The sequence below is a fragment of the Schistocerca gregaria genome, chromosome 1 (assembly GCF_023897955.1).
Source record: "Schistocerca gregaria isolate iqSchGreg1 chromosome 1, iqSchGreg1.2, whole genome shotgun sequence".
Classification (NCBI taxonomy): Eukaryota; Metazoa; Arthropoda; class Insecta; order Orthoptera; family Acrididae; genus Schistocerca; species Schistocerca gregaria.
In genome coordinates, this window is record NC_064920.1 from 938,454,878 (window position 1) to 938,474,670 (window position 19,793).

General features: G+C 40.6%; 1 protein-coding gene across 2 annotated transcripts in view; it reads left to right on the forward strand.

Annotated features, from left to right (window-relative positions):
• Nucleotides 1–19,793, forward strand: part of LOC126275312 (flotillin-1) — a 151,607-nt gene that overhangs the window by 128,668 nt on the left and 3,146 nt on the right. For both annotated transcript variants that reach the window (XM_049977185.1, XM_049977187.1), the window contains exon 10: nt 3,220–3,384. In XM_049977185.1, coding sequence (XP_049833142.1) covers nt 3,220–3,384 — 165 coding nt within the window. The remainder of the gene's footprint in view (nt 1–3,219; nt 3,385–19,793) is intronic.

A 19,793-nucleotide genomic window follows, 5' to 3' on the forward strand; every position in this document is an offset into this window, starting at 1 on the left:
AGATGGTTCTGAGCAGCCACTGGTGTTTGCGTCTAAAACTCGTAGTCCCGCACAGGCCCATTACTCCCAGGTGGGAAAAGAGGCTTTGGCCATTGTCTACGCTGTTACCAAGTTTCACCCTTTCTTGTATGGCACGAAGTTTCAGTTAATCACTGACCATAAGCCGTTAATATCGTTATTTGACCCCGCCTCTCAGATTCTGGATAGGGCGGCCCACAGACTACAGCGCTGGGCCTTGTTCCTCTCTAAGTACCATTATGACATTCATTTTCACCCTACCGGACAGCATGCCAACGCAGACGCTCTTTCCCGTCTACCGGTGGGCCCAGATCCTAAGTTCGATCGAGAGGAGGTTATGTTTTTTCATTTGGATGTGGCGTCCCGCCAAGTGGTTGATGGCTTCCCGATCACTAGTTCTAGAGTCACCAGGGAAAAGGCAGCTGACCCGGTTCTCCGGCAAGTAGTTTGCCTCATTCAGCAGGGGTGGTCATTCCGACCTCCAGGCCGGGCCTCGGATCCTCTTCGTAATTATTTTGTTCTACGAGACTGCCTCTCTGTCTTGGAAGGAGTTCTCCCTCTGGCTACCGATAATACAGCTCCTCGCATGGTTGTTCCTGCAAGTTTGCGAAGGGAAGTCCTCACGCTAATACATGAGGGGCACTTGGGTGTTTCCGTACTAAAACCTTGGCTCGCAGACATGTGTGCTGGCCCGGTATTGACAGAGAAATTGAGCACTTGGTGGCCACCTGTTCCCAGTGTGCAAGCCAACAGGCATCTCTTAGGTCAGCGTTCTCTTCATGGCCGCCTGCAACCCAGGCATGGGAGCGTGTTCACATCGATTTTGCCACCTGTTTCTCAATGGCTTTTGGCTCATTGTTATTGATGCTTATACCCGATTTCCATATGTGGTTCGCTGCTCCTCAACCACTTCAGAGGTTGTAATCCAGGCACTAGCAAAAATCTTTTCTGTGTAAGGTCTGCCAGTCACCCTGGTCTCGGACAATGGACCTCAGTTTATGTCGCAGACCGTCCCGGATTTTTGTGTGCACTTCGGTATTTGGCACGTTTGCTCTCCCCCCCTTTCATCCACAATCGAATGGGGAAGCCGAGCGCATGGTGCACACATTTAAGACACAGATGAAAAAGTATGTGCACAAATTTCCTGCGGAGGAGGTGTTGACATTTTTCCTGACAGCATACCGGACCACAACTATGGGAGAACGCAGCCCCGCAAAGCTCCTTCACGGGCGCCAACCTAGGACTCCGCTGCACCTCCTTCGGCCCGGTCCTCACCAGTCTTCGCAAAACAGAGTACCCGGCTTTCCACCGGGTATGTCAGTCTGGGCACGTGGGTTTGGTCACAATCCACGTTGGATACCGACAGTGGTCCTGCGCCGAAATGGCCGCCGGCTCTATACCTTGCAGACAGGGGACCGGGAGGTACGTCGTCACCAAAATCAGCTACGTCCACGTTTGGACACCCACCCTCCGACCCCTTGGGCACCAGCTTCCCCATTGCCGGCACCTATGTTGGTTTCTCAGGGAACGCTACCAACCCTCCCCCCTGTGATTCCGCCACACTGCGATGGCTCTCAGCCTTGGCAGCCTCCAGTAGCTCCAGCACTGGCATCGCCATCGTTATCGTTATCGATCCCCCATTGAGAGCCGGCCCCCCTCGCAGGCCCGGTTTCTCAGCAGGCTGGTTCACCTGTGGTCGTCCCTTCCCCATTGTCCCCAACATTGGGTCTTGCCCCTCCTGGGATGGACCAGGAACTAGCGTTCGACGGCCTGTCTCCCGTTCTGGCCCAGGTTCCAGTGGTGGGATGATGGGGACCTCTTCATGTGGGTCACTTCCAGCCGTATTCGAAGGTTCTGGCTCGCAAGTTGGCAGATCCCCTCGACTCCAGCCTTCCGATGGATGTGGAGGTCATCACTCCTGCACGACACTCCACCTTCCGATGCAGTGGATCACAGTGGCTTCACCCCCCGAAGGAGGAGGAGTGCAGTAGCCACCAGAAAGATCGTGGGAGGCGCACATCAGCACGGCGCATCATGGACGGTAGTTGCCGCAAATAGAGTCCCGTCCACCGGAGGACACGCGAGAATTCGGCCGTGACCTCTGCCAGCAGAACAACAACAACTCAGGCAGCACGGGCCGTGCCCAGTCAGTTCTGGAGTAGAAAAACATATCAGATTGGGAAATCAACCACGTTACATCACAATGGGAGTTAGGGACCAGAGAAATTTCACGATGTTATAGTCATTCCCCAACCAACAAGTCTGAGGTATGTTTCTCAAGTTGAAACTTCGACGGAGCCAGTGTTAAAATCTTCACTTGCTGTGTCTTATTGCAAGATAAAGGGAGCACTAAAGGTTAAGCATGTGTGAATCATCCCTGAGAGTATTGTTCATCATATTGAAGAATCTGTTCCTAAAGGCTTTAAAAGACCAGCATACAGCTAGTTACAGATTGCAGTGCACATTCGAACAAATGATCCCTATCATCTGTGCTCCAAGATCATAATGAATAATTACAGCAACCAGCAGAGAATTCCAGCCCTGCTCTTGGAATTTCAACCCACAATCTGCATGATTGTCCTCAGAACTGATTATTGGCCATAACTGTGAATCAGGTGTATCACTTGCACCAGAGGCTCTTCGACAAACTAGGGGGTGACTTACATGGCTTGTGCCATAGGGTTCAGAATTGGAGGGTCCCTAAAATGGCTCAGCAAAGCAGTGCAAATCAGAAGCTGCTACCCAGGTATCTGACTGAGTGTGTGGAGTGCACACAAGTGTGTTTAAATATGTCAGGTGGCTCTCTAGGCACACTATCCATACCAGGAAATGATAGCTGCAGGAGACCGAAGGTATAAGTGTAAGATCCAAATAAATGTTCTTCACATATGAGACAATTAAAAACCATTGTACAGGTTAAATACCTATAGCTTGTTCCTCTTTTATAAATGTATACCTTGATTCATTCCACATCTCCTTGATTCTCCTAAGGGGCATGATGAATTCAAAAAGGTTGAATCCATAGTTTACTGTCTAAAGTGAATTAATTGTAACAAATGTTGACATTAGTGTATCACTCATGGTCATTGCAGTGTTTCTTTTAGAACTACACATACATAAAAAGTTATTAATTAGGATATAGATATGGTAAGAATATCTTTAATTACTGTGTCATAATATTTTATTATATTTTGAATTTAGGTTGCAGCAGAAGTTGCTGCTCCTCTCTCACAGGCTAAGAAGATAACTATGGTATCAGCAGGAAATGGTGAGGTTGGTGCTGCCAAGCTCACTGGTGAAGTCCTTAGTATTGTCAGTAAAGTCCCTGAAGTGGTAAAAACTCTAACAGGTGTTGATATTGTGAAGGTAAGTAACAATTGCGGGAACTATTTCCGCAAAGAGAGCTATTGTTTAGCACATAAAAAAGGGGAGTAAATGTGCCAAAGAAATTGCAGTTTTATTTGCTTATGTTAGGGCCTATTCATGTGTGGTGATATGTGACCATCAGATTTTTCAGGATACTCTTACAACTGCTTAAATAAAATTATAGATGAGTGAGTTCTAAAATGGATAAACTGCACAGCAGAGCACGGTTACTATGGGGATGGGGGATAGAAATGTTTTATGTTGTTTGGAAAGGAAATGGGGAAAAATTGATCTTCTAGAAGCATGTGTGATTGTGAAGATAATGTGGGAATATTTGAATACAGAACTGACTCGAGAACATAAGTACATAAAATGCGAAAAAGCCAGTTTTAATAGTCATATCCTCATTGACTTGTTTCCATGTAAGAGAAGAGAATGGAAAAAGCTTTCAGTGGGATATCTAATAAGTTATGGATTGCATTCATATATGCCTGCAGTGTTATTTTATGAGCATTCCTATTGCAAAATTCATGCATATTAAAAGATAATTGCAACATTCTTTTGTGTGGTTTGGCATCGAGTAGTAATTAGATTTGAAAGATTTCATGGTAGAAAATCTAATAAAACAGAATACTGTTTTCAGTTTCTGACAAAATTATGTTGCTGTTGAAGCTTCTATTGCCCACCATCACTTCCTTAACTAACCATCTAGTCATAGTCATCATCGCCACTGTAGTTAACTATTGGCACCTGCTACATCAGTATATTAATTTGAAAATTGGTGCTCCTGGCTGTCTTTTCTGTGTCTTCACAGTAAATCTCACTGATTCATGTCACATGCAATGAGATTCTTTTTAGTGTCATTTAAACTAAGAAGCACAGTTATCTCCCTTTTCATCAGCATCAATTTTTTCTCTTAGATCCAGATTCAGAGTCTGGCTAGGAGTTACAAAAATATTTAAAATATCATTTGATTTGTGACATTTCTTTGTGATATAAAATTTTGCTACAATGTCATTTTATTATTTATAGAGAAAAAATAGGAAATACATTCCACCCTGAGGAGACTATACAGAGATGGACATCTTTCTGAGCCCATTTGCGTGGGTTTTCAGTTCATTCTGTATCTTGCTGGAATATCTTTGGCATCTTCTGCAGTCATATGTTAAAAAAAATAATTTATTTCTTTTACATTAATTTTTCAGATTATCCTTGCATATTCTATAAGTCTTTCATTCATGTTGCAAATGGACAGTGAACAAATACTCTTATAAAATTCTGCTAATATTGTAGGAAAATTTGTTTCAACTTTCACATGAACTATTTATTGCTCCTGTAGTTACAAACTCTAATGATGAATGACACTAAGGAACAGGACATGTAACTCAAGGTTTCTCCATGAACATAATTTCTTCTTGAATTTGCATAAATTACTGCACATTAATCAGCTTCCCTGGTATGTCATTCATCACATCAGCAGGAAAATCTCCCAGCTTTGAATTCCACATTCAGTTCTCAAGAGAATTATGACTCACGTGGCCAGAGTGCCTCAGTTTGGCGTATGTCATAGTTCTCGGACCTTCATCATCATCACATTCTCAGCAAAGGCCATTTGTTTTAATTTTAATAACATGGTTTGCTTAACAGTGTTAAAGTTGACTTATCATACACAAGCTTGATTATTTCACATTAGATAGAATCGCCTAAGTCTCTCTTCCTTCATTGAATTTGAAAAGAAGTCTGTCCATCACTAAAAAGTTGTCATAAGATGATTCTTGGAGGATTGCTGCCAAATCATTGTCCTTCACTTGAACTTCTCTATTTCCGTTACACCGGAAGGAACAAAACAGAATGTACATTTACACAGCAGTTTATAGTATCTATGTGTTTTATTCTAAAACGAGACCAAAATGAAAAACTGATATGGCAAAATCGAACAAAAAAGCTGAACATAGCAAATTACGTTAGCACAGAAAATATTGACAGAATGCTCAAGGCAGAAAGAACAATAGTTAGAAGATGCATAAATAATCATTCAAGGATAGCTTCAAATGAAACTCTATATAAGGAAGTAGAACCACTGATGAGAATGATCAGAAATAATCACAACTTATTCTTTGGCAATTTGATTAGAACACCAGAAAACAGAATTAGTACGTGAATAATACAAAAGTTGTGGACTAGAAAGAGTAACATTAAATGATTTATAGAAATTAAGGAAGATATGAGAGAAATCCAAAGTACAGTAGGTGACCTAAAAACCAAAACAAAGAAATGCACAACCCGGCAAGACTACTTCATGGTCATTTTGAATATAGCACAATCCATTACAATTTTGAAATTTTGTTTTAACATTGCAGTTATGTGTTTCATTTGAAGCTATCCTTGAATGATTATTTATGCATCTTCTAACTATTGTTCTTTCTGCCTTGAGCATTCTGTCAATATTTTCTGTGCTAACGTAATTTGCTATGTTCAGCTTTTTTGTTCGATTTTGCCATATCAGTTTTTCATTTTGGTCTCGTTTTAGAATAAAACACATAGATACTATAAACTGCTGTGTAAATGTACATTCTGTTTTGTTCCTTCCGGTGTAACGGAAATAGTTTCCTTTTGAAAGTTAATGTGTTGTTATAAGAATAATTATTAACTGTCTAAATCACATTTTTAAAGTTTCTGTTGGTGATGACGTATTGTGATTGTCATAACCATCATCTGGCTAAATGAATTTTGGTCATATGATTGTCATGGTAACTAAAAGCAGTCATCCCTAATAGAAATAATAAAAATATGCTACTTAGATTGTTGCTGTTTATTCTTATTTTAACCAGTTTTGTTTTATTTTTATTGCTTTTTAGTCTTTTATTGAAAATGAAAATGTATTGATCAATTATATTTATTGATGTTACACATCTTATTTTCTTCTTCTTTCATTTCACCCAACTTTGGGGTACGTTAGATCTGTCACTTAGTAATGTTCTGTGCCTTTGTATTAGCCCAGTATTGTTTTAATCCTTCTGATCTTGCTTTCCTTTCTTCGTCAGAGATGTAGTTCATCTGTTTGGTTTTGTTTTTGACTTGGAACCTCTCTTTCTTTCTTGTCTTAGGATAATTTTTTGCAGTTTAATCTGTAAGCATATTTTTTGCGATTTGGAGTTCATTTGAAACCTTCTGCATTTCCGTAAAGCAAATTTGTTTGCTTTTTGTGTCGTGGAAGTGTCAAAAAAATTATTTGGTTAATCTGTTTGATTTCATTCTGAGGATGTGTCCATAAAAATCAATGTTTTTCTTCAAACAATGTAAAATCCAGGATGGAATGTAACAATATTGAGAATGAAAGTTACTACTCACCATTTAGCATGCCTGTTGTTAAAAACGGCCTTAATGACTGAAAGCTATAATAGTGAGAATCTTTTTGTTGTGCGTATGAGTTTACTCAGCAATTCTTTTCTTTACTGAGTTGAGGATATTCTTGGTTGTTTGGTAAAGGGTTTTGTTTCTGATGTGGCTTAGTTGGCTGTACTGGAATTTTGAGCCTAGGATTATTCTTAATATCTTCCTTTCTTTGATCTCCAACCTGTTGATGTTTTGGTGGGTTATTTATGTTTGTCATTATTTTGATTTTAGAGATTATGAGACCAGTTTTTTATGCTTCTTTTTGTAGTCTGGGGGTGTGCTCTTTGGCTTCTTCCCAGGTCTCGGCTGGTAGGGCCATATCATCTGCAAAGACTAGGCGGTGGTGGTGGTGTTGGTTAGTGTTTAATGTCCCATCGACAACGAGGTCATTAGAGACGGAGCGCAAGCTCTGGTGAGGGAAGGATTGGGAAGGAAATGGGCCGTGCCCTTTCAAAGGAACCATCCCGGCATTTGCCTGGAACGATTTAGGGAAATCACGGAAAACCGAAATCAGGATGGCTGGAGACGGGATTGAACCGTTGTCCTCCCGAATGCGAGTCCAGTGTGCTAACCACTGCGCCACCTCGCTCCGTGACTAGGCAGTTGACTTTGATTTTTTCATCATAGTAGGATTCATGCATGGGTCTTTGTGTTCCACTCTCTGACCACCTTTTTGGCCAGTCAAATACTATAGGGAGAGGACATGTGGCCCGTAATTGGAAAAGTGTAATGGTCATCTCTCCATTGGCAAAAAATTCTAGACTAGTCCCCCTTTGGATCTTCGGGAGGAGACTGCCAAGAAGCAGGTGACCATAAGAACAAGATTGAATATGGGATTGAACCGTTGTCCTCCCGAATGCGAGTCCAGTGTGCTAACCACTGCGCCACCTCGCTCAGTGACTAGGCAGTTGACTTTGATTTTTTCATCATAGTAGGATTCATGCATGGGTCTTTGTGTTCCACTCTCTGACTACCTTTTTGGCCACAGTCAAATACTATAGGGAGAGGACATGTGGCCCGTAATTGGAAAAGTGTAATGGTCATCTCTCCATTGGCAAAAAATTCTAGACTAGTCCCCCTTTGGATCTTCGGGAGGAGAGTGCCAAGAAGCAGGTGACCATAAGAACAAGATTGAATAACCAATGAAAGGATAATGTTCCAAGAATCAGGGCATGGAATGTCAGAAGTTTGGCGGTGGAAGGGAAGCTAGAAAATCTGAAACAGGAAATGCTAAGGCTCAGTCTAGATATAGTGGGCATCAGTGAAGTGAAATGGAAAGAAGAAAAGGTTTCTTGTCAGACAAGTATAGGGTAATACCAACAACAGCAGAAAATGGTATAACAGGAGTAGGATGTGTTATGAATAGGAAGGTAGAAGACAGAGTGATTCACTGTGAACAGTTCAGCGATAGTGTTGTTCTCATTAGATTCAACAGCAACAACAACAATAGGTTAGGTATCATGCCAATGTCACAAACAGAGGATGAAGAGATAGAGAAATTCTATGAGGAAATTGAAAGGATAAACGAGTATGTAAAGGGAGAGGAAAGTTCATTAGTCATGGGGGATAGGGATGTTGTTGCAGGGGAAAGAGTAGAAGAGAGAGTTCCAGGAGGTTATAGGCTTGGTAATAGAAATGAGAGAGGAGAAAGATTGAGTCTGCCGTAAATTTCAGATAGTAATAGCGAATACTCTGTTCAAGAATCATAAGACGAGAAGGTATACTTGCAGAAGGCCAGGAGATATAGGAAGATTTCAGTTAGATTACATCATGGTGGGGCAGAAATTCTGAAATCAGATATTGGATTGTAAGCTGTACCCAGGGGCAGATATAGACTCGTATCAAAATTTGGTAGACTCATATCAGCATTTGGTAATAATGAAGAGTATGCTAAAGTTTAAGAGACTAGTCAGGAATAATCAGTGCACAAAGAAATGGCATACAAAAGTATTAAGGAATTAAGAGATATGCTTGAAGTTCTCTGAGGCTACAGAAAGTAATGAATAGCTCGGGAGGCAGTTCTGTTGAAGAGGAATGGACATCTCTAAAAAGGAATGGACATCTCTAAAAAGGGCAATCACAGAAATCGGAGAGAAAAATGTAGATAAAACGAAGATGACTCTGAAGAAACCATGGGTCATAAAAGAAATGTTTCAGCTGATTGACAAAACAGGCATGGATGTGTATGATTTCCTTAGGTTAGTTAGGTTTAGGTAGTTCTAAGTCTAGAGGACTGATGATCTCAGATGTTAAGTCGTTGATGATGTTAGAGCCGTTTGAACCTTTGAATGACAAAAGATAGAAGAACAATAATTTTTAGTGAAATTCAGAAATGCAATTCACTTAGGAATGAAATAAACAGGAAGCACAGGGAAGCTAAGACAAAATTGCTACTTTAAAAATGTGAAGAAGTTGAGGAAAAAATAATTGTCAGAAGGACTGACTCGGTGTATAGAAGAGTCAAAACAACCTTTGGTGAAGTCAAAAGCGAGGGTAGTAACATTAAGAGTGCAATTAATGCAGAGGAGAGTGTGAATAGGTGGAAGGAGTATACTGAATGCCTCCATAAGGGGGAGGACTTACCAGATGATGTGATGGAAGAAGAAACAGGAGTCAATAGGGAATAAATAGGGTATCCAGTACTAGAATCAGAATTCAAAAGAGTTGTGGAAGCCTTAAAATCACATATGGCAGAAGGGACAGAAAACATTCATTCGGAATTCCTAAAATCATTGGGGGAAGTCACAACAAAATGATTATTCACATTGGTGTGTAGAATATATGGGACTAGTGATATACCATCAGACTTTTGGGCAATCGTCATCCACACAATTCCAAAGATAGCAAGAGGCAACAAGTGCGAGAATTACTGTACAGTCAGCTTAACATCTCATGCATCCACCTTGCTGACAACAATAATGTACAGAAGAATGGAAAAAAATTGTGATTTTGTTAGATTAAGCAGAAAAGGAGGAGAAAGAGACTGGTGGCACATTAGTGAGAAGGCTGTGTAGTGTTGGAGTGGGACCATGGAGGGGATAGGTGGGTGAAGGACTGGGACGAGCAAAGTTGAGACCGGGGACTTTACAAGAACATCGGATGTATGGTTGGGAGAGTTCGAGCCTCTGCACTTCAGAAAAGCTGGTGTGGGCAGGACAAATCCAGATGGTTTACTCTGTGAAGCAGGCTATAGTATTACATCTGTCCATGTTCATCCTTCCAACTACCAGCAATACCTCCATTTCGGCAGCTGCTACCCATTCCATACGAAGAAGTCCCTTATATATAGTCAAGCCACCCATGGCAACTGCATCTGTAGTGACAAGCAGTCCTTCTCCACACAGGTCTTATTGAGGCCTTCACAGATCAAAATTACCCTTTAAGCCTTCTACATAAAAAAGATTATGATGATGATGGTGGTGATTAGTGTTTTAGGGCACACAACGACGAGATTATCAGCGCCCATTCTACATAAAAAATGTATGCTTTGTCCCTGCAGTCACCTACTGCCTCCCACATTCCCACCTTCTGACTGCAAAGGAGCACTCCTCTCTTGACTCAATACCATCCAGATGGGAGCAACATAATCACATTCTCCACCAGGGTTATGGTTACCTCTCTTTGTGTCCTGAAATGAGGAATGTCTTACTCACTAGCCTTCCCATCCCTTCCCCAATGGCACACCTCCACCCACCCCCTATGCAGTATCCTTGTCTATCCCTATTCCAAACCTCTTGTCTCGTGACTCATATCCCTGCAAAAGACCTAGATGACAGACTTGCCCCAAACCCCCTGCTACCACTACCTTCTCCAGTCCACTCACAAGCCTCACCCATCCCAACAAAGGCCTATGAAAGCAGTTATATGATCTGCAAACTAAGCTGCAACCACTGTGCTGCTTTCTATGTGGTTACTTTCTATGTGGTTATGACAATCAGTGAGCTTTCTGTCTGCATGAATGGCCATGGACAGACAGTGGACAAGAGACAGCCAAACCATCCAGTCACTAAACATGCTGCCCAACACAGCATGCTTCATTTCCATAACTACGTCACAACCTGCACCATCTGAATCTTTCCTACCAACACCAGCGTTTATGAATTGTGCAGGTGGGAGCCCCCTGGTCTCAACCTCCATGTATCCCTGTTCTTTGCCCACCTATCCCCTTCCCTGCTCCCACTCCAGCACTAAACACCCTTCTGTTTCGACGATACACCCACCAGTCTTTTTCCCCTCCTTCACTACTCTCCTTCCCCCAACCCCTCTCAAACCTCTCAACTGCCTAGCAGCCCTACTCTATCCTCACCTCCAACAAGCTCCCACAAGCTGCACTACACTTATGCTGCTATCCCTCCCTCTCCCCACACCTGCCTCTTCCTTTCCCCACCACCCACAGATTGCTTCTCCCATTAGGTACAGTTGCTGTGTGCAGTCCAGCCTCAATGCGAGACACAATGGTCAGTTTGTGGATTTTGTGTGTGTGTGTGTGTGTGTGTGTGTGTGTGTGTGTGTGTGTGTGTGTGTGTGTGTTTTCTACTTTAGAAGAAGACACTTTGGCCAAAACCTTAAATGTATAGCAGTTGATTTGTTGTGCTTGTCTAAGACTCAGTGTCTCTTCTTATGGTGAGGAGCATTGCATCCATTTCAAAATACTGTCATTATTCCATGCTGGATTTTTACATTTTTTGACATCTAAGAGTTAGATCCCTTAGTATTTGTTATAGTCTGTTTACTAGGCAGTAAATGACAGTGTCCTCTGCAAACAACCTAAGACTGCTGTTCAGATTTTCTCCTAAATCATTTATATAGATAAGGAACAGCAGAGGACCTATAACACTATCTGTTTTACTTAATGACTTTCTCTCAGTTACTACAAACTGTGGCCTCTCTGTCAGGAAATTATGAATCCAGTCACATAACTGAGATGATATTTCATAAGCACACAGTTTGATTACAAACCACATGTGACGTAAGGTATCGAAAGCCTCCGGGGATTCTTTCATTTAACCAAATGTCTTCAAAGATATTTTGGAAAGACTGTATGGCAGTTTTGTTATTTTTCCAAAGTTGAGCTGTGATTTAGTTTCTTCATGAGGCCTCATATTTTTGAGATTTGACTTGATTGATTGCAGTTCCTCAATGGTGGGCGGTCCCGAGTTGGGGTTGATTGTTGTTGACGTGCTAAAGTCTATTGTTTCTATGGGTACCTCGCAGTTGAGGTGTTTTCTGAAATACTCTGTCAGTATTTTACTATTATCTCTTTTGTTGTGGGCAATGTTTCCATTTTTATTTTGGAGTTGTAGGGTTTCTGGGCTGTATTTATTTATCTTTTTTTGGTTTTAAAGTCTTGTAAAAGTTCCTTGTGTCATGGAACTTCCTGGCAGATTAAAACTGTGTACCAGACCGAGACTCAAACTCAGGACCTTTGCCTTTCGCGGGCAAATGCTGTGAGGACGGGGCGGGAGTCGTGCTTGGGTAGCTTAGATGGTAGAGCACTTGCCCGCAAAAGGCAAAGGTCCCGTGTTCGAATCTCGGTCCAGCACACAGTTTTAATCTGCCAGGAAGTTTCATTCCAGCGCACACTCCGCTGCAGAGTGAAAATCTCATTCCTTGTGTCATTTTTGATGAACTTTCCATTGATGTGAAAATAGAGTGGGTCTTTTTGGGCTTTTTTCAGTCTTTTGAAATGTTTGTTCAGTAATTTTCGTACACTTAAGAAATGTTGTCTGTTCTGTTAGTTGCCATGTATTTCTGCTTAATTCAAGGATGCTATGTCAATTTTCTGTCAACAAAGTTTTTTTTTTTTTTTTTTTTTTTTTTTTTTTTTTTTTTTTTTTTTTTCCTCTAGTTATTTGGCTTTAGTTATTAAGTTTTCTTTTATTTGATCTCAGTTTTGGTTTTGCATGTCTTCTGATGCAAGAGAAAACTGTTTAGAGTTCATTATCTTTTCTAGATCATAATTTCTGTATTTTTGGTTATTTGTTTGGTTGGTGATGGTTCTTAGTTTTATTTTCGGAAGGTTTTGATCAGGATCTAGGCTGGCTTCTCTGAACACTTTGACATTTTGTATTTGTTTATGGGATTTCTGTTTGATTGCCACATCAGCGAGTTGGAACTCACGTAGGTGTGGTTTGGTGAGATCCATGTTTTCTGTTTTCTAAGTAGCTTTTAAAGGTTGTGTATTTCAGGATCATGTTGTGGGCTTGGCATGTTCTATCAATCTGACACCATATATGCTGCATAGTTTCGAACAATAATTTTGTATTTCTTCTCCTTCTTTACGTGGGCATTGAAGTCAGCCAACAGTAGGACATTGTGGTTTTCTGGAAATGTTTGCCAACTGTCATCTAGTTTAAGATGTTAGTCAATTGTGAAGTCGATTCCAAGTTGCCATGTGTGTTTATAATCATCATCATCTTCTTCTTCTTCTTCTTCTTCTTCTCCTTCTCCCCCCCCCCCCCCCCCCCCCCACACACACTCCCCCGCCCCATATATACGTTGTATATTCTGAAACCTCTAGAATGAAAATTATTTTCAGCCATGTATCTCGTTTCTTGTAGTGAGATTACAAGAATTCTGTGATTTTTTAGGCTTTCTGTAAGAGGGTTGTCTCTGAGTTCTTAGGATAGGAATTGCATTGAAAATAGCTATGTAACTTGGGTTTTTATGCTCCATCTTGCTTTAGGTTCCAAAACACTCATTCATATGTGTGTGATGATGCAGACTCCCCAGAATCTGGCTTGTCTGCTTGTGCACTTTGATAATGGGATAATTTTTTTCACATCACACTCTTCCATGAGTGACAGTGTTTGTAAGGGGTCATTATTATTGTTAGAGCTACTGGTTGGTAGCACTGGAGGATTTTCTCAGCTGCTCCTAACTTGGGGAAAAGACACTGACAAATTGCTGCCCAGTCTGGGCACAACTGCCTTTGGATTTCCCCATACCCAGAATATCTTCAGGGTCTTCCAGTATCTGTGACCTGGAGGTGGGCCCAGTGAAGGGGACAGAAACCCAAGTGGTTATTTTGTGTCATTAAAATGATTTTACTGAAAATTTATTAAAAATAACCAACTGAAGAACAAATTAATCTGCATCCAAATAACGCAAAAAAATTTTCAAAAGTCAGCATTCTCATAATTTTAAATTTCTATTTTAAGACAATATTCTGTCAGCACTTAAATTCAGGGTGTCACATTTATTTTGGTATCCCCAAATAACACTTTGTCCAGAACAAAATAAGAAATGTATCAAGCAGAAGTTGTTGAGCCTCAAGGAGATATTTTTCCCCCTGTGCTGAAATGCAGTGAAGGTTGATGGGGCAACGTAACTCATACACTTACAGAAATTAACAGTAAACAAATTGAAGCACAAGGAAACTGCATACCTGTCATTCAGTCATGTGTGTTGAAGGGTTATGTGAGTGCAATGCACACCAGCAAAGAGAAGGCAAAAATGCTATTCATCTGTGGAGAATGTAAGTTAGCAGAATATTAATTGCAAAAAGAAGGGAAGCTGGGTTCTTGTCAAGAAATAACTCTCTGTCTGTATAGTTCCTCTGTCTGAGTAGAAATACACCTACATTCAACCACAATAAAAGAAAAGTAATAATACAGCTTTTAATGAAGGGCTACCTTTTCTGTACATAACATACCATTTAAAATTCCTATAGTGCTGTACTAAAAGTACCTCTATTGTTGATAAGAAAGCACAATTGTTCTGTTCACTGTCAAGTCCAGTGCGTGTTGAAGTTACATTACCCTGGGTACCTGCACTATGTGCCAGTGCAGGAGAATCAAAGTCACTTTGGAGTAGGTCTTAAGGAGAGGAATTGGATTACCGGATAAAAAATAGCGGTTGCTATTTAAAATAAGATGTAGTAAGTAAAGCCAACCATCAATCTGCAGATTATTGTGAAACAATAGTGCTTTACTAGGCATGGTCCTGGTGGAGGTGGTATAATATTGCCTTCCCCTGACCCTTGAACTGAATACCCAACCAGTTATAGGGGGACCTACAGTACAACATGGGGTCTGAAGCATGGTGTACCTCAGCATTTTTCACACCAGCAAAGATTGCCAGAGTTGAAAGAAGTCATAAGTAACAGATACAAATCCTAAGACTGACTGAAGGGATTGAAACTGAGACCTTTCTGATTTGCAGTCCGAAATGTGTGTCAGTGAATTGGTGGTCAAGTGCCAGACTACAAATCCACATGTCTCGGGTTTGATGCCCGGTCAGTTTTAGGTTTTGCATCTTTCTTCTCATAGGTAAGTAACATATGCTTGATGCATTTTTTATTTTGCTTCTGGATTAGAAGTTATTTTGGAAGATAAAGATAAATGAGACACTATGTGCCGTACAAAAACTGCCACTTTTGGCCTATATTTGATGACTGTCTTTAGTACAACAGCAAACATTTGGCAATGTCCATATTTTCTAATGACATGAAAAGTTGCTATTGGGCAATTTCATCTCAAATTGTACAGGTTAAGACTGACTGGGTCACATCACTATTTCAAAGTTCACTGAAAAAAAAAAACAACATTGAAGTTCCATGTGATACTTCTCCAAAACTACAATATTTTGATTTTCTGATTATTTGTTAAAATGCTACAGATCTGTCTAAATGAGAGTATTTGGGAAATATGGACCAGTGTCCAAAGTCATTCTTTGCTGGTTTCTGAGAAAGAAAGAGAAATCTCTCACTACCACGAGAGTTAACTGAAACTGATAGCAAATCTCTTAGCAACTGTACCTGACTACGAACCCAAGAATAATTTAAAAAAAAAAAATGGTGTGACCTATGAACCATTACCTGTGAGAGTTCATGCAGGTCCAGATAGCAATTGAGATTTTACAAGCCTTTTTTTTTTTTTAATTGAGAGATCATCATGTGCATGTCACTTAAGTTTAAGAACAGATACGACGACAAACTTCAGAGGTGTGGTAATCCATGTTGAGACGAACTCTATTCAAAGCAGCAGCAGAGAAGAAATCATAAACGATACAAGAAATGTAATTCATGTGGCAAAAAAAAAATGTTTAGAAGCTCTAGAATTGTAATCAGTGGAATCATACAGGGTGTTTCAAAAATGACTGGTATATTTGAAATGGCAATAAAAACTAAATGAGCAGCGATAGAAATACACCGTTTGTTGCAATATGCTTGGTACAACAGTACATTTTCAGGCGGACAAACTTTCGAAATTACAGTAGTTACACTTTTCAACAACAGATGGCGCTGCAAGTGATGTGAAAGATATAGAAGACAACGCAGTCTGTGGGTGCGCCATTCTGTACGGCGTCTTTCTGCTGGAAGCGTGTGCTGTTCTCAACGTGCAAGAGTGCTGTGGGCAACATGGTTTATTCCTTAGAACAGAGGATTTTTCTGGTGTTGCAATTCCACCGCCTAGAACACAGTGTTGTTGCAACAAGACGAAGTTTTCAATGGAGGTTTTATGTAACCAAAGCACTGAAAAGCGATACGATAAAGGATCTGTTTGAAAAATTTCATCGGACTGGGAACGTGACGGATGAACGTGCTCGAAAGGTAGGGCGACCGCGTACGGCAACCACAGAGGGCAACGCGCAGCTAGTGCAGCAGGTGATCCAACAGCGGCCTCGGGTTTCCGTTCGCCGTGTTGCAGCTGCGGTCCAAATGACGCCAACGTCCACGTATCATCTCATGCACCAGAGTTTACACCTCTATCCATACAAAATTCGAACGCGGCAATCCCTCAGCGCCGCTACCATTGCTGCACGAGAGACATTCGCTAACGATATAGTGCACAGGATTGATGACGGCGATATGCATGTGGGCAGCATTTGGTTTACTGACGAAGCTTATTTTTACCTGGACGGCTTCGTCAATAAACAGAACTGGCGCATATGGGGAACCGAAAAGCCCCATGTTGCAGTCCCATCGTCCCTGTATCCTCAAAAAGTACTGGTCTGGGCCGCCATTTCTTCCAAAGGAATCATTGGCCCATTTTTCAGATCCAAAAAGATTACTGCATAACGCTATCTGGACATTCTTCGTGAATTTGTGGTGGTACAAACTGCCTTAGACGACACTGCGAACACCTCGTGGTTTATGCAAGATGGTGCCCGGCCACATCGCACGGTCGACGTCTTTAATTTCCTGAATGAATATTTCGATGATTGTGTGATTGCTTTGGGCTATCCGAAACATACAGGAGGCGGCGTGGATTGGCCTCCCTATTCGCCAGACATGAACCCCTGTGACTTCTTTCTGTGGGAACACTTGAAAGACCAGGTGTACCGCCAGAATCCAGAAACAATTGAACAGCTGAAGCAGTACATCTTATCTGCACGTGAAGCCATTCCGCCAGACACGTTGTCAAAGGTTTCGGGTAATTTCACTCAGAGACTACGCCATATTATTGCTACGCATGGTGGATATGTGGAAAATATCGTACTATAGAGTTTCCCAGACCGCAGCGCCATCTGTTGTTGACAATTGTAACTACTGTAATTTCGAAAGTTTGTCTGCCTCAAAATGTACTGTTGTCACAAGCATATTGCAACAGTGTATTTCTATCGCTGCTCGTTTAGTTTGTATTGCCGTTTCAAATATACCGGTCATTTTTGAAACACCCTGTACATAGAAGATCAGTGAGTAACACTTATATAAACTGCGATGAACTTGGCGTGATTTTCGTTGACCCTAACAAATTTCTGGGCAAGGACGGCTTACATTTGAATAGACTAGGCACAGTGACCTTTAGTAAAATGCTCATGGACATATGTAAAATTATTAAAAATAAGGGAAACTGGTATGTTCTGAAAGGGGTGATGTTCCAAGGATACCATTTGAAAATAAAAAATGTGAATGGAAACGAAATAATGAGGTACTTGAAGTAATTCACAAGGACAAAAAGACAGTGAGAAGTGAGAATGCTAAATACAGTAATAATAATTTCACAATTGTTCACCAAAATAACGAAAGTTTAAGAAATAAAGTCTAACAGCTAGAAATTGAGCTGGAAACTATAAACAGCTCTCAGATGTTTGTATCACAGAGCATTAGTGCAATGAAGTGGAAATCAATCGAGTAGTCTTAAAATCTTACAATTTAGCATGGTGCATACAGTAGAAGTTCTATGAAGTGTGGAGGTTGTTGTATTTATGTTAAACAAAATTAACCATATAATGTCAGAATTGATTATGTGCAATCAGTGAAGACAAACATTTTGAGTTGGCAGCAATAGAATTTAGAGACCAGTAGAGACGTCAAATATTAAATATTTTGTGTTTATACAGGTCTCCTAATGGAGACCTAAGTAAGTTTTTGTCTGAAATAAATCAAGTACTTGATACGATATCCACTCCAAAGAGTAACATTCTCATATGTGGAGACCTAAATATAGATAAACTGAATCCAGATCCTACCTGGGAATCATTAATAAGTGTCACCCAAAGTTTCAATTTATTGCAAAGGGATAACAGTGCAACAAGAATAACAAACCATTCAAAGACAGCTATTGATCAGGTTTTAACAGATTTAGATAGAGAAAACTGCAGTGTGGATGTTGTTGAGCTAGGATTATCTGACCATGCTGGTCAAATTATAAGTATAAAAATGACTACAGAAAGAACAAAGAAAATACAAGTATATAGGCGAAATTTTTCCTAACCAAAAGGCAGGAGTTTGCTAACCAAAAGGCAGGAGTTTGCTAAACAAATAGCAGATAAAACCTGGGGAACAGTATACTCAGAGGTAGATGCAAATGATAAATTCAAGAACTTCATGACACTATTCAAACTAAAATTTGAAGAGAGAGGGTAAGGAGTCATTCCAATCCCGGGAGCGGAAAGACTTCCCTTAGGGGGAAAAAAAGGACAGGTGTACACTCGCGCGCACACACACACACACACACACACACACACACACACACACACACACATGCACACACATCCATCCGCACATACATGGACAAGTCTGTGTATGTGCGGATGGATGTGTGTGTGTGTGTGTGTGTGTGTGTGTGTGTGTGTGTGTGTGTGTGTGTGTGTGTACACCTGTCCTTTTTTTCCCCCTAAGGGAAGTCTTTCCACTCCCGGGATTGGAATGACTCCTTACCCTCTCCCTTAAAACCCACATCCTTTCGTCTTTCCCTCTCCTTCCTGAAGAAGCAACCATCAGTTGCGAAAGCTAGTAATTCTGTGTGTGTGTTTGTGTGTTTTGTTCTTGTGCCTGTCTGCCGGCATTTTCCCACTTGGTAAGTCTTGGAGTCTTTGTTTTAATATATTTTTCCCATGTGGAAGTTTCTTTCTATTTTGTTTACATCATCATTAAAATTTGAAGAGTTCTTTCTTTAAGTGTTACGTCCATTCTCAACAGCTGAACAAAACAAATGGGTGACAAAAGGTATCAAAAAATCATCTCAAACACTGAAGTACCTCGGCTCTATCAAACACAGTCAAACAAATCCATCTTTCACACTCTTATAAAAGGTATAGGAAAACACACAGGAAAGTGTTGTGTGCTGCTAAGAGGGCTCACAACTCCAAACTGGTGCTGAGTGCTGAAAACAAAAACAAAGCAGTGTGGAAGATTGTAAAACAGGAGACCGGTAACAGAAAGATGAATGTGTCAAACATAAAAATAAAAAAGGAAGGGATTCTAATAAAAGATCCAAAATATTTAGCAAACTATATAAATAATTATTTCAGCAGTATAGGTACAAAATTACAGCAAAAATTGCTAAAAGTCCCTCAGATCACAAAGCTAAACAAAAGTGTACCACATTCAATGGTATTACTGCCCACACAAAGGAAGAAGTCTACAAAGTAGTTTGCAAACTGAAAAATAAAAATGCAGCTGGTTTAGATGAAGTTCCAGTTTTCCTAATTAAACACTGTCTAGAGAGCCTATATCACCATTAGTTAATATTATAAACCAATCATTCAAGCAGGGTTACTTTCCTGACTACTTAAAATATGCTAAAGTACTGCCTCTTGAAATATGCTCACTATTTTTAAAATAC